The sequence below is a fragment of the Monodelphis domestica genome, chromosome 5 (assembly GCF_027887165.1).
Source record: "Monodelphis domestica isolate mMonDom1 chromosome 5, mMonDom1.pri, whole genome shotgun sequence".
In the NCBI taxonomy this organism is placed as follows: domain Eukaryota; kingdom Metazoa; phylum Chordata; class Mammalia; order Didelphimorphia; family Didelphidae; genus Monodelphis; species Monodelphis domestica.
The window spans coordinates 165,556,347-165,572,695 of NC_077231.1; the positions used below are offsets into that span (position 1 = coordinate 165,556,347).

The window sequence follows — 16,349 nt, forward strand, 5'->3', positions numbered from 1 at the left end:
GTAGAGTAATTGATACTGACTTGTGGCTTTGCTAAAAAATGTACTTTCTTAATTCCATTCAATTTCTAAAGCCATACTGACATTGCCACAGAGGTATACTATAATAGTTGCTACCTATTCCTCCACCAGCCTGTTTTTAGTCTTATATGGTCAGAGCTTTCCTTGGGCTCCTCAAAGGAACCCCCTTTAAAAAGAATTTAAGAAAAAGTTTGTTGAGTTTGACCTTAAAAGATAGATATGGACATACAATGAAAGATGCACTGGACTTTGATCATAAAGAAATAATAATTAAAAAAAACCAACAAGCTTTCTGTGATTGAACTTTTGTGGATAGCCCCAATAATGGCAAAGCTAGAATTGCTCAGATGTATCTGAAGGTAGTTTGAGTTGTCTGAGGATACTATGTTTTCTTTTCCTTTTGTTAATATAACATTTTTGTTTCTTCCTTCCTACCCTCTCCCCTGATTTTCAAGTTTGAAGTTCCCTTGGACATTTCACTCTGTGCCACTGAATTAATGTAAGCAGTTCATGGATTACTTTTGTATTTTTAATATATTCATGTGGACAAAATGATTCATGCTCCTACCTCCCTTTTAGATTGAAGACTACCTAAGGGGAAGGGTTGGTTGAGTTTAATTTAGTTCTCATGTCACACAGTTCAGTACAATGACACCCATTAGATATGTGGGAAGTGCTGAATTCTCTCTTATCACAAATACAGGATTTCCCCAAAATATTTGTGGAACAGTGGGTAAGACAAAGGTTTTCTTTGTGGGGGAAAAAACCAATTCTCTGTTATTCTTGAATTAGCATAGTTAAACTAACCACTTTATCCAAGAATGGATCTCATAATTCATAACTGTTAGTTCATAATCAATTAGTCACACTCATTTACAGGGTCTTTCTGATTCTGCAAGGTATTTCCATGCATTTTGATCTATAAAGAGATTTCTTTTTTTCCCCTATAATTGAGGAAAAATCTTCATCTCCATCCTGATCATCAAATGGTTAGATATGAGCTATGAATTTTTTTTTACAAGTTTTGTTGATGCCTTTTGTTTTTTACTTCTTTTGTTTTTCTTTAAATCTTCCCTTTTTGATTGGCTTTGTAACAAAGAAAACCAATTAGGCAAGAATACCACATCATGCCCTTTGTCTATGCTGCGGGGAGAGAAACATGTTTCACTCTCTGTTCTCCAGAACTATTTTTGGTTTTCAATTAAGGAATAAATCATATTTAAAAAAACAAAGGAGCAAAACTCTAGCCTCATAACTGTCCAAGGGGATGCTGCAGGTTATTCATTCCACTTTAGCTTTGGAGCAGAGCTGAAACAGTGTGGGCAGACGTAACATGCAGAGGGCACGGCAGAGAATGTTTTTTCAGTTTTTTTCCTTATAAATGGCATGTTTTTAATGCTAGGAATGACTCCCATCATTTAGCTATTAATTTTGTGATACATCAAGTTGTCTGTGTGACAATGAAGGCTGAATAATTCCTTTAGATACTAATACTGTGTGTGTATATGTGTGCCCATTTGCACGTTTGCAAGTTTCCAAACTAGCCTAGAGCACAGAAAGGCTTTTCTTAGTTCTTACTCATTTTTTCTCTACCATCCCTTTTACCTAAAAAGTATAATGGCATGAATGTACATGTGATGGAAGGAGATATGATAGGCATCTACCACAAAGGTACCTGCACATACTAGAACCAACAGGCATTCTGAATTAGAGTCTTAATAAATATAAGCTGTATTATATTTTGTTAGTAGTAGAGTTGGTTTTTTTTTTAACCATATGAGAACTTTCAGTTCTGCTGATAACTTCTCTCTCCTTTTTCTTGGCATGCTGACCATATTCCATGTTGTGGCCATGTCCAGTTTGCATTTTAGGGTGAGAAGAGAAATACCATAATCACTTGTTTTTAGCAGCCCCCACCAGAAACACAAATCACTAGAGTACTTTTGCCTTTTAGAGTAAAAAAAAAAAGTAATTAAATACTTGGGGGCTCAGATTTCTCCATTTGGCAGTAATGTTATTTTTTTTGGAGTTAGACTCACCTATGCTGGCTTTTAGATATGCTACATCCACTGAAACATTTGCCCTCTTTTTTGAGAAGTCAAATGTGTTAACTCCCTGACAATCGCCTATTGTTAATAAAAGGAAGTTCTATGCAAATGAAATGATTTCATTCTGAAAGTCAACATTCCCACCCATCTGCTATCATTAACTCAGACCATGGAGAAGAGAGAAAAGGCAGATTTAGGAGTATTGTGCAGACTATCCTGAAACCTTTTATGGTACTTTCTGAGTGGATTTCCCCTTCTTTGTTAGCCACAGGGTTTTCTACCAACTATTGGGAAAATATTGTTTGAACCAAGATAAGTAAGAGGGATAGAAAAAAAAAATCTCAAATCCCCCCAACCTATAATTTTCCTCATAAAGTAATGTGATTATAATTCTATTTCTGAATAATTAAAAAAACCAGGCATACTCTTTTTTTTTTTTTAATATATGGTGCCTGGAAAGGAGCAAAGTATTTTTTTTTAAAGAAGGTATTTAGGAGGCTCAGTAGATAGAGTAGGCAGGAAGACCTGAGTTCAAATGTGGCCTCAAACACTTACTAGCTGTGTGAGCCTAGGAAGATCCTGTTTGCCTTAATTCAAGGAAGAAGAAGATGGCAAACCACTCCAGTATGTTTGCCAAGAACACTTCATTTACGGTATGGTTTAGAGAGTCACAGAGAGTCACACATAGTTTAGTGACATTTTTTTTTAAAATGAAGTAATTTGGCATGAATGTTTCCATTGACTGACATAAACCCCTAAGAAGAAGTTGTCACTGGGCGTCTTTAACTTTTCAAATAAAACCATATTCCCTAATTCTTATGAGTTAGCTAGGTGGCTCACTGAATGGTGCTAGGTTGGGGGTCAAGATAACCTGAAGTGAAATGTGGCTTCCAATAGTAGTTGTGTGACCCTGAGCAAATTATTTCACTTTTGTTGCCTCAGTTTCCTCAAATGTTAATAATAGCACCTATCTCCCAGGGTTGTAGATAAAAAGAGGTCATATTTGTGAAGTGCCCAGCACAGTGTTCGGCATATAGAAGGCACTCAGTGAATTCTGGTTTCCTTCCATCCTTTCTTCTTATTCATAAACAGTTAAGTAAGAGCAGTATATGGTTGCTTGTTTAGGGATACTTGGGATGAAGGGAGTGATAGAGATGGAAGGAGTGAGTGATAGATGAACAAGTCATAGAGGTATAAGGGACCTGGTTTGCCATTTAGTCCAAATTCTTCATTCCATAGATGAGTGTGGGAAACCTGAGGCTCAGAGCTGTCAGGTCATTTGGCCATAGCAGGCATGGAGATTATTCCTGGCTTGAAAGAGGCTTAGAATCTAAGATGCTTGAATTCTTTCTGTTATACCCATCTCTGTTATATTTCAGTGACTATTCATAAATTGCAAGAATGAACACTGTATTTTAGAAATCTATTTCTAATATTTTTTGCTCCTTTTTTTGCTCTCAGGCTCGTGAATTTTGGGTTTGAAGACTCTCAGAATCAAGGGGGTTTGTCCAAAGATCTTAATCTACATGTTTTTACCAGTCATACAGGTAGTATCAGGTTTATCTTTACCCTTGCTGTTAGTCACCATAATATATGTATACTAAGATTCTCTAAAAATGGTCACATTGTTGTTGACTTATGGTTTTCAGAAAGAACTTATATTAAAAGTGCTAGCAATTCTGCCAATATTATTATATTGCTATGAGTGATGCACTACTAGAACATCCAAAGAGTTAAAAATGAGTATTATACAAGACAAATTTAGGATAGAGAGAGGGATTGGGCCAATTGCCTACTGGGGATGAAAGATTATAAGTACACTGCCAGAGTATTCCATTGGCATCCTTATAATGTCGAGGGAAAGCGTATTTTGTGGGCTTCGTATGGTCAACTTATGGGAAGCCCAAGTCAAGAATCAAGCTGGATGGGCAGGTATGGGTGGGTTGAGATTAATATTTTGGAGGGAACTTCCAAAGGTGTGAAATCTTAGATCCTTTTGATACAATAACACAAAATATAAGGGAAAAGGTGCTTGGAAGGTATGAGCCAGTTGTAACCTAACAAATAAGAAAACTGAATATGGAATTAGGGTAAGAGAGATCTATCTGTAGGCAAAGAAGAAGATGCCTTTACTGGTCACTGGTGATAACAGACTATCCAACTGTTGTTTTTTTGTTTTTGTTTTGTTTTGTATTCTTTAAATGTCAGGGGAAAGAACAGGAACCCTGCATCCTTCACCAACTTATTGGATCTCCCTCTCTCCCATTGAACTTAAGAGTGAACATGAACAAGAGTTTTACAGGAAAGCAGATGCAAATGGGTTATAATCAGCATCACTGGAGAGAAGGTCCAAATTGATGAAATCACAGATGCATTTTATTATACCAAATTATGTCCCCTCTTCCAAAGATAACTTTCTATAGGACAAGGGTGTTGTTCTTAAATGGAAATGAGCCATCATTTGAATATCATATGCTTTCAATTATTTTTTAAGAACTGTGATGGACATATCTATAAAATGTCATCTGATATCCCTTATCAGAGAGGTATAGCTTTTTTTTGGGGGGGGGGTGGGGTAGAGATAGAATTTCTTTATCTCCTCCAGTTTCAATCCCACTGTGATCAGCATGATAGCTTTGACCTCCTCTGTTCATGACCTGGGCCATGTTGCCCATTCTCAGGCAACCTGGTGACTTCCTTGCATTCAAGCACTCATTATATTAATATCAAACTTATTGAGAATACTCAATCAGCTTAGTCCTCCATAGTTGAGAACTCTTGAGCTCAAGAGGTCCATCAAGTTCAACTAGTAACTGGGATTACAGGTATGTACCTCCATACTGGATTCCGGCATATATTTTGTAAGATAGTCTGTGATCAGGAGTGATAGTGAGGCTAACCAGCCTACCTCAAAATTAAATTGATTATGCTTTAAAGACACAGTGCCTCTTACTAATTAATCCATCGGAGAAAGGAAATTCAAGACATTCTTATGTCTAAGATGGAAAGATGTGGATGTGCAAATAGGCATGAATATCAAGTCCCAAAGAATTATAAAGGACTCAATATTAACTTGAAAACCTCCACTGGAGTACCATAGACTCTGTGTTTTTTAATATTTTTATCAGTGATGGGGAAAAGGCATAAATGATATATTCATCTAGTTTCCAGATGGCTCAAAGCAGAGAGAGGGATATCTCACAAGTTGGGAATCTAACAAGTTAGGGATTCCAACCCAGGAATCCCTAACCTTTCTACAAGATTAGTTCTTCCTAGAGGTTGCCAGATCAAAGATCCTCCTTCTAGCTCAGTGGAAAGCCAGAATCAGAGTGACAGTTAAAAACAGTCAAGTCCCAAGATCCTCCTCTCCTTCCAGAATCTTCCCCTCCCATACTTGTATCCAAATTCTCCTCCTTTTCTCTTAAAGACAATCTATGAATTTTTCTCTATCCCTTATGTAAATTCCTATAGGAAGAGAAGACAAAGTTTGGTGGGAAGCATAATAACTATTCCCAAATAATTGAAAGTCATCAGGAGGGAAAGGATTCAGTGAGTTCTACTTGGTTCCATAGGGCAGAGCTAGAGGAAAAGGGAAGAAATTTCAAAAAGACAGATGGTATGATACAAGGAAACACTTAAAAAATCTGAGCTGACCAAATGCAGAGTGGGCTACTTCAGGAGATGGTTAACCCTCTTGAGAGGTCTATAAACAAAAGTTTGATGACCATTTGTCAGTGACATTGTAGAGGAATAGAATAGTAAATAGAAGCTAACACTTACACAACACTTTACATTTTGTAAAGTACTTCATATATGTTATTTCATAGATTCTTGCTCAGGTAGAAGTTGAATTAGATGACCTTTGAGGTTTCTTCCAACTTTGAGAGTCTATCATGCTGAATTATCTTGATATCATTGTTAAGTGGAAGTGCCTATATTTGATAAGAAATACTCTAAGACTTTCTGAACCATTTCTTTACCCTTTTAAGAATCAGAAATTGTTTCAGTATGTTGTACTACTTCAACTGACATAATTCTCTCAAAATCCCTCAATAACGCAGTAAATGGTCTTTCTGAGAATTTTTGTAGCTCTTCCCTCCCCCCCCCCAATTACTTTCTGACTGATTCACAGGCAAACTCAGAATTAAGATAGGTTGATCCTCCGAGAATAGACATAAAGTCTTTCACCAGGTTTGTTTTTGCTGCCTTTCCATCTAGACAGGATATTCCAATTTATATTTTGATGGTTTCATCTTCAGGGGCAATGCAAATTGCTAGTGATATTAATAACATTTCCCCTCTCTCTTCTTACTCCCCTAAAGGCTCTAGGACTAAGTCCAGGTCAGCTTCTGTAGTCATCCAGGGAAGCAGTCCTTTTAGAGATGGATCTTTGCTATCCCCCTCTACTATTAGTATCAACTGGTAACTAATTGCTACCATTGAGCTGGTAAGACCAAGAACCTTGGGAATAACCCCTTCCCTATTCCATCACCATCACTATTTCCTCTCCAATCCCTCTAGTTATTGTCCAAGGGAACAACTCTTGTGGAAATGAGACATGGCAACTGTCTCTTGATGTGCTATAACTTCTATTTGCTCAATAGCCATTGCTACTAAAGACTCAGTAAAGAAAGATCTTGCCACCCAAGTCTTTAGCACTTTCAGCTGGCTCAGCATCAGTAAAGAATATGATTTTATCAATGGAAATGACACATAAAAAAGAAGTATTAGCATTACTTTATCAGTGTACTATTGGGTCTTTCTGTCTTCCTTGTAACTGAATATATCTATATGTATTGTCTTTCCCTAGTAGAATGTGAGGTCCTTAAGTTTAGGGACTGTCTTGCTTTTTCTGTTTTTATCTCTAGTAATGAAGGCAGTACTTTGTGTCATAATATTTAATAAATCCCCTTTTCCTTGTTTCATTCTTTGTAAGATGTTAGATATTTAATTCAATTATTGGAAACTTCCACATCATTTGTCAAATGATAAACAAGTGAATTTTTTTTAATATGGAAAGACCTACATGAAATTATAACAACTCAATTGAGCAGAACCAAGAGAAAGGTGTATATAGCAACAGAAATAGTTTGAAGAATAACTTGTATATGTCCACTTCTAAAGAAAGAAATGATAAGCAGAACTAAGCAAAACATTGTTTTATATACTCATATAACTGTTTATCAAATGATGCCTTCTCTAATGGAGAGAGGGGAGGAAGGAAGGGAATTACTAAGTTATTTTAATGTGACAAATAAATAAGTAAATAAATTTAAAATTAAAAATAAAAAAGAACACACTAGCAAGGTAACAAAACCGCAGTGGGGAAAGGATATGATATTTGCATTTTTTGGTAAGAATTCTTATGATGGTGCAACTTATTTCAGCCTTTACACATACCTAAGACATTGGCATGTTGTACACTTATTTCCATGATCATGGAATAATATTGGAATAGTTATTGTTTAGATTCTTCAAGCCTGATGTTAGGAAGCTAAATCATGGGGGTTTTTTTGTATATGTAATAAGGAAGAGCAGAGAGAGAATATCCTAAAGGTAGCTGTCTAAAAACTATATTTTAAAAGAGAAAATGGTTAAGTCCCTTAACTATTCTCAGTATTCCATATTTGGATGACTAATTTACCACCTGCCTTTAGCAGTGTGTGGAGTTAAACTGCTTTCTGTGGTTCTTTTAAAAATAACCTCTGTGGTGTGTTTGTTCTTCTTTCTTTTTTGAGTTCTGAGATGGTACTTTCTGGATTCACTATTTCTATTTTCACTATTTACTTCATGATTTTATACACAGGCTATAACATGCCATGTCATATTGAGTAAAATGCTCGATCAGTTTAAATGGTATGAGCTGTGAATGTCTGCTTTTCCCTCTCTTAGCAGTGTCTGTGAGAGAAGAAAATGTGCCCTGTTCTCCACAGCCAGCACTGGAGAAAGAATGCAGCCTATGTCAAATGGGATGCTTCCAGATTGGCTAAGATCAAGCACTTCTGAGAATCCACTTTTGTTTTCCAACCAAGGGAATTCAATAATTAGTTGTCAGTTCAGAGTTCCACAGAAGGCTTTTTCAAATGACCTGTTTTGTATATGTGGTTGAAGAATCACTTCCTGGGAGATTTAGTGTTGGAGAAGGATAGGATGAAACAGGTGGTCTGGTCCACTTCTAAGTTCAGGGTAGTTATCGATAAAATAATGAGCTTCATTCTCTGCATGCACATGAGTGAATATATATTCCCTAGTCACAGAAGGGGGGAAACTCTCATTCCTTTCCTCTAAAGTATTTAGCTAAGGTCTGAATCTACTGAAATAGCCAATAATCTGCTGACTAAACCTCTTTTGAGGCATTTTCTACTGGAGAGGAAAGGGTAGAAAAGAACCCCAAGTCCTATATCACTTTCATAAAATGCAAAGGGCTGCTTTTTATTCATTCTCATAAAGTTGGTTTTCTGGTTCTTGGGCAATAAATTACATTTGTGTTTTGGTGTTTTATGCAACTTGTTATAATTGTTCAAAATGATTCTATACTATGAAAAATTAATATTGTAAATTCTTATTGTTAAAAATTATCTGATAACCACTTAGTTTTAAAGGAAAAAATACCCTTTCCTTTTGCCTTAGAATCAATACTAATTATTGGTTCTAAGGTGGAAGAGTGGCAAGACCTAGGCAATTGGGGTTAAGTGACTTACCCAGGGTCTCACATATAGGAAGTATCTGATGTCAGATTTGAACCCAGGTCTTCCTGACTCACTGCCATGGAAAGGCAGATGGTTTAGATTTTTTCATCATCATTTTCATCAGTGGAAATTTATAACACATTCTCAAGGTACATAGGACTCATCAATAAGCTTTGCCTCTCAAATGATGACTTCTCTCCTTATCTACTGAATAATAAATTTGTGGTAGATGAGCATAACTGAATAGCCCAGTCCATCCTGTGGTAGCTGCTGTTTTGTGATTTTGGATGCCCAAAGACCATTTCCTTTTGCCGTTATGGCAGTACAGATTTTTGAATCATGATCCTGTTCACAGGACTTTAGTTATGCTAGTGCATTACAGTAGTGGTGGTAGTAATGAGCAAGATTTTCCTGTTAATGTTCTTTCCTTCTCGAATTATCTTGATAATACTTAACCATGCGCATGCCATATACCAAATTGAATATATACTTCTTGGGAGCAGGAATTCCTTTTTATTTTGTCTTTGTATCCCCAGGGCTTTATGCCTGGTCAATGTACAATAAATGTTTATTGGAATGGATTGTGACCTACTTAATGAATTTAGACTGACTTATTATTAAAAATGAACCTTCAGGGTATTTTAGTTGGGCATATTCTCTTTCTGCAGCATTTTAGCATTATTCCAAATGTCTGATTTACCACAGAATAATGGTGAGAGGAATAACTAGTCTGAAGCTTTTTTTTTTTGAGAATTTTGCAAAAAAAAAAAAACAACAACATTGCATAAATGCAGAGTGAGTTGGAGACTTTTTAATGCATTGGTATACTATACTCTATTGGTATAGTATATCTCTATACTGTAAACAGGAACATGACTCAAAGATCTGTTTTGACATAAAGATTATGAAAATGGTATTTGGACATTTTTTCTTATACTTCTCTTCTCTTTCTTTTACCTCAAAGTAAGGTATATGGTATAGGGACTTAGTACCAGGACTTAGTCATTATGTGTTATTGGTGAGGAATTAGAAATGTGAAGTATTTATCTCTTTGGCTTCTTTGGCTATTTTAGCAGCAAAAGCAGGGATTGGGGTGGAGGTTGTAGCAACTTTTGGGGAAAATTTGGGGCAAAGTTCAAAAAATAGGTTTGGTGATTTTAAGTAATCAGTAGAATTTGTCTATCTGGATAAAAGCTGAATTGACATGGACTTTGAAGAATAGAGAGGAACAGGTAGCAAATTCATGGATTAAGGAATCAAAGGCAAAAAGGTCTAACTTCAGCTTTCTGTTATATACTCAGTGATCACATTTTTAAATTTTCTTATCAGATTTGAAAATGATACAAAGTGGAAAAGACAGCTCATATTCAGTGAGAGAGTAAGGCTCCAGAAAATTCTTGATAGTCCAGAACAGTGGGCTTAAATTAATAAAACCAAATTTACTGGAGATAGATGCAAAATCCTATGCTTGGGTTCAAAAAATCAACTTCACAAGCACAGGAGTTATGATGACAATTTATATGAACTGATCAGAAGGCTTTGGAGGTTTGTAAGCTAGAAATGAGTCAACTAAGTAGCAAGGCAGTAAAAACAAAACAAAGCAAAAAACAAACAAAATCCTTCTTCAGTGGCATTGAAAAGCATAGAGTTCAGGACAGGGGAAGAGATAGGTCTATGTAGCTTGCCCTGAATCAATCATGTCTATAGCATTGTGTTCTGTTCTGGGAACTCTATTTTAGGAAGTGTGTCATAATAATCTCTAGGCTGTCCACATGAGAGTTATTAGGATGGTGAAAAAGGCTTGAGATTCTAAAAGGACTGGTTGAATGGGCTATTTAGCCTTGAGCAGAGAGATGGGGTATCTTAAAGTAGATGAAGAGTTGCCCTATGGAAAATGGGATAGACATATCCTGCTTGGTCCCAAAGGGTAGAAGTAGGATAAAAAGCTTTCTAACAATTAAAGCTGTAATGGACAGCCTTGGGCAGTAATTTGACAGAGCTCTTTAGAGGGACCTATTAGCAAAGCCTGCCTGATCCTTTCACTGGGATGTTTTGGGGGCAATTTCCTTTCAGGTATGGTTTGGATGAGTTCAGTTCTAAGGTCCCTTCCAACTCAGAAGTGTTTAATATTTTGCCTTAGTTTGTCATCACTTTACAGATGAAGAAATACATTTACAAACTTGTGAATGACATTTAACACAACTGATGGCAAATTTACATCTATTATCTAACTATTTCTGTAAGTTATAAGAAGAACTTTAAAAAATGTTCTTAACAAGGACATATGACATTTCTATGGTTCAGTCTTCTGAAGGTATTTCTGATTGGGTAAGAGTATGGAAGCCTTTGAGTTCCTTTGATGATCAAGCCAGAGAGAAGATAGGCATTTTACAGCTTTCCATTTCACAGGGCTTGTGAATGCAAATGTAACTTTAAAATACAGAATATGAATATAGAATTCCAATTAAAATGAACTACAGAAATAATCACACAAGTCAAGTCTGCTTGTAAAGGGAGAACAAAAGTCTCAGTTGTTGGATGAGGCATTCTGTCTGTGGAATTTTTTTAAAAGAAAAAATATCTCCACAAAGATTAATGAGTCGTGTAATCAACACAGTTCATTTTTTTTTGTTTCTCAGACTTAGAATAGAATTATATCATTTCTAATATTTGAAAAAGTCATGTGTCAGTTTACAATATTTGTTGAGTTCACTATTTGTGGGAAGCATTATTCAGGCTTTGAGGAAAGTTAGAGGGAATGAAAAATAAGATTATGCAATTTAATGATGGATATAGCACAAACACAAAACCATAAAAACAAATTCAAGAGACAGTCATACATAAAGCTACATATTATATTCAAAGCCCATCGTCTAGTTTAATATTCACCAAAATAATTGAATTAGTAGATTATGAGCTGTGGTGTGCTGGTAAATATTTAAAAACCAACTCTCAAATAAATGTAAACCCAACACACTTTTAAGTTTAATCTGCATCATTAGCATTTTCTTCATCACTTCTTTAAGTCTAGAAATCAGCAAAAGAATAAATCAAGTCTGGATTTATGACATATTCCTATTTTCCAAGGTACAAATGCTTTCAGTGAAAATTTAATAATTAGCTCTTGCAAGCTGGTTCCAGGTACTTCCAATGTACTGTTGATTGTATATCTATTAACTTAAGCCTGCATCTAAAGCTCATTTAACTGATGGTTTCTGTCCAGCTTTGAGACACTTACTACAACAAAAGAGTATTTTTTTATAGGATGAGAGAGCATCCAGAAAAACATAATTTCAAGTAGTTGTGACTAACTGTGCATTCTTTAGGCTGCAAATCTGTTTTTGATATTATTGTCTACTGTTTCCTTTCTAGGAAGTTTGTGTGTGTGTTACCACAAGAAATTAGCTGCTCAGGAACAAGTTACATATTCAGTTTTCTACCTCCATAAAGGTACTTTACTTATAGTTGTTGAATAAATTAAATCTCTGGTATATACAGTGCATTGCCTAAGACTCTACAGGATATCCCTAGCTAAATAAGCTAGGTTGGTTGCCTCAAGGGGTTGGTTTATTATTTAAAAGAAAGGGAATATTCATTTATTAAACAGTGCCAGGCACTTTACAAATATGTTATTTGATCTGCACAACAACCTTGGGGTGGGGGTGGGGGTAGATACTATTATTATTCCAATTATCAGATGAGAGAATTGAGATAAACAGAGACTAGATGACTTGCCCAGGGTTATATACACTGTAAGTGTCTGAGCCTAAATTTGAACTCTGTCCTGACTTCAGGTGCAGTAGCCTATCCTTTGTACCTATCTACCTCACTTTGATAGATGGTGATATATTTACATAGATAAACATGCTAAGTGTAAAAGAGGACATTGAACTATGAGATATGAAGGAGAGATCATTTCAAAATTTCTTGAGAGACTGGAGGAAGCAGTGGATTAGAAAAACATTCATGGAAGAAGTGATTATTTATGGTAGATTTGAATAGTAGATTTGGAATATAAACAAGCATTTTGGGATTAGGGAAACATGACAAAAGACTTGGAGGGAGCTAAACACAAAGCAATAATGATAATTGACATTTTGGTTAACAAGTGTAAACCTCAAAATTTCTTAGACTTATAAATGTTGGAAATTTCACCATTGGGAAATTTCATACTTGAAAAATTTCCTATTGATAGTGGGTCTTGGCTATTGGAATGTGAACCCCATTGGCATGAGAGTTTCCCCCTCCTACCTTCTTAAGATTACTTTAGGACAGAAACCTTTTGCTGAACAATGGAAAGGACTTTGACCTATGCTTAAGCATAGAACAGGAATTTCTTTGAGTCATGATTGATTTTAGAATTGATACAATGGAGATACTTGGAATCAATCTCCACCCTATTCAGTCCTAACAGGATTGAGTAAGGGCTGCAGCCTAGATCAAAATTTAATTATTCCAATCTCTACCCTACTCAGGTTAACAGGATTTAGAAAGGGCTGTAGCAAAGGATCAAAGATTTAATTATTTGAAAATATGACCTTCAACAGACATGTGCAAAGCCAGAGACCTCTGGGCGGTCCTGGGTTAAGCTAGAGCCTCCATTGGCACAGGGAAATTGATGGACAGGTGATTGGTAGATGTGAGGACTGAGGGGAGGGAACTTGGATGGTTTCCTTAAGGATAGGGGGGTCTGAAGAAGGGGGGGTGGAGGAGTTTGTCGGAGTGGTTGCGGTGTGTTCTGACAAGTTTGCGCTGAAGGAAGCTGAAGGTGGGGGCCCCAGAGACTGTTTCTCCATTTTTGGTCACGTGAGTAATAGGGACTGATCTCCTTTCATTGCCCCAGCTATCTAAGGGCTTGGGCCTTTTGGCCCAGCCTAAACAGAAGGGGTATTTAAGCCCTATTCCCTTCTCTCCCCTTTCTCTCTCCCTCTATCTCTCTATCTCTAATTCCTTTCTTCCTCCTGTTTGTAATTAAAACTCCATAAAAGGTTGATGGCTGACTTGAGTTTTCATTAAGGAATTACATAGCTGAATTCCTTGGCGACCTTAAATTAATATATATCAGTCTTTTAAAAGTTATTTCCTTGTCACACAAGTTAAGGTTACACCTTAACTAAGGTAACACCTCTGGGAGGGAGTTATTCTTATTTCCACTTTATAGATGGGAAAAGTGGGACTTATGGAGTTAAAATGACTTTCTAATGTTTATGCAACTAGTAATGATCAGAGCTAGCTGTGTTCTGGGATATTACAAGTTTGTTCTTGGCTTTTATATGTCTATTTTCCCAAAATAGTTGAAGGATCTTGAGGCTAGATTTTAAAATTCTTATTTAAAAGTTTTCAGCCACATTTTCCAGTCTTTCCACTATTTTCTAGTTTCTTAGTGTTGGTAGTTTTCATATAAATGAATAATAGTTCTCTGAAGTACAGTAATGAGGAATATTGCTATTATTAATAATACTTTGATTTTGTATAATTTCTTTTTGGACAGGAATAATGTTTCTTCAGGTTTTGGATCTACAAGTCATGCTAATAGCATCACTGTTATTCAGAAAGAGACCGACCTCAAATTTATTCATATTTACTCCCAAGTAGTTAAATGCAGCTTCACATCTTGGATAGAGTCTGTCTTCATGAGTCAGAAAGGTCCTGGCTGGCTGTAGTTCCATCTCTGTTACATACTGACTGTTTGACTTTGGACAAATCAGTTCTTAGTGCTATAGAAACTTTTAGTTTCAGAGAGGGTGCCAGCCTGTGTTGGTAGAGGGAGTTTCCTTTATCAGTCTAATCACAGATCTAGCTCATAGCTCCTATTATTAAACATTAATTTTTCATCATTCTATATAATCAATGAATTAGTCAATTTGTTCTATCTCACAGGTAGGAAATCTTTTCCTCAGGGAAGTTAAAGTAGGAAAGCCAGTTAGTTGAGACTTTTGAAATTTAGTGCAATAATGTATTCATTAGATTGATTTAGCAGATAAGTGTATCTAACAATTTAAAGGGAAATCAATGCTAAGGAATGTTGCTAATTTGTATATTGTATACATAGTGTAGGTATGGTGAACTAATAATGAGTTGAATTAAAATAATTTTGAAGTAGATCTTAGAAGCCTTTTTACACTCATCTACCAGGATGTATTGGATTCAGCTATACAGAAAAGTTAATATTAACATCTTGGCCTTGAAGTCAATGCCAGGAAGGCTAAACTCCTGCTTAGTTTTCCTAAGAGGAAGGTATTTCTATAATAGTGGAAGGAAAGTAAATTAAGACCCAAATGTATTTGCATATCATAAATGACAAAATAAATGCCTTTTTATGGTTTGGAGCTTTGGGGAAAAGTTTTTGATAACTTAATAATTACATTTTAAATTTCAAAAGCAATAAAGAGGGAATCTCCTGAAAACATCAGGGGAAGGAAAATGGAGAATGAAGCCTAGTAAACTCAGTGATTTATATGAATGTCATACCATATTCCAGCATTTTCTCAGACTAGAAATTGAGACCTTGGGGGAAGAAGAAAATAGTTTTATCTGGTTTTATTGACAAAGAATCAGCTACTGATGGCAATGAACAATAGAGTATATGTACATGTCCTCTAAATCATAGGTATGACATAACAAGGTTGTTTTTTTAAACTTTGAATAAAATTAACTTTCTTTTCTAAAAATCAAGACTTTCTTGGGAAATTTATGGTTGCCATAGATATATGTGAGCTAGTTACTTTCATACCTGGATCCCTTATACTTCTGATCCATCCCAAATCCATTTCCTAAGGCTGAGTAAGAGATAAGAGTTATGCTCCCATTCCCTCCCTAGCCACCAGCTGTCAGAAGACAACTGAAAGTATTGTTGGGTTTTTGATGGGACTAAGGAGTTAAAATGTTTAAGTCTTGTTTTACCTTTTTATCACATTTTGTAAAATGCTTATTTTTTTATTCAACTGTAGCTTTTTATGTTAGAATCCTTAATAAATATTGTATATTATCATCTCTTATATTACATAAATAGGTCTTATTTTTTTATTTCCACAGGGTATAGTAAGACCTTCACTGTTGATCTTGGAACACTGGAATACCTGTTATCAATGAAGGATATTACTTTTCTTAATCTAGGTAGGAGACCAAATTGCACATTTCTTGTTATTTTCCCTCCTCCTGTCTAGTAGGTGATATTGTTCTAGAGAACCTTTTTTCCCTCTACTCAGTTCTGCCACTTTGGACCTGCTATTATTTCTACTTTAATCATTGACTTATGAAGCCTTAGCCAAATCTCTAACCAAACCAACTGGGAACATTTTGGGGGAGAGCCATTCTCCTTTTTATCTAGAGTCTGGGCTGTATGTCCTTCTGTGGTTTTAGGGTAATAGTCATGAAAGGACCATACTGTGAATGTTTCCGAAATTTCAAGGGTAATGTAAAAATGTTAATAACAACTTTCTAGCAGTCTCTGGGAAATAAGTAGCTATATGTTCAGTATGTGTTATCCTCAGGATCATATAGAAGAGTTGGAGTGACCTGTTCATCTTGGGGCTTTTAATCATATAAATCTGGGAAAAGACAATTTTTGGTATTGGATTTTTTTTTGAAGAGT

The 16,349-nt window shown here is 35.8% G+C and overlaps 1 protein-coding gene across 1 annotated transcript in view; it reads left to right on the forward strand.

Moving 5' to 3' along the window:
- Positions 1-16,349, forward strand: part of GSAP (gamma-secretase activating protein) — a 109,462-nt gene that overhangs the window by 32,773 nt on the left and 60,340 nt on the right. Inside the window, exons 11-14 of the mRNA XM_007504052.3 lie at positions 474-517; positions 3,528-3,613; positions 12,128-12,205; positions 15,791-15,871. Coding sequence (XP_007504114.2) covers positions 474-517; positions 3,528-3,613; positions 12,128-12,205; positions 15,791-15,871 — 289 coding nt within the window. The remainder of the gene's footprint in view (positions 1-473; positions 518-3,527; positions 3,614-12,127; positions 12,206-15,790; positions 15,872-16,349) is intronic.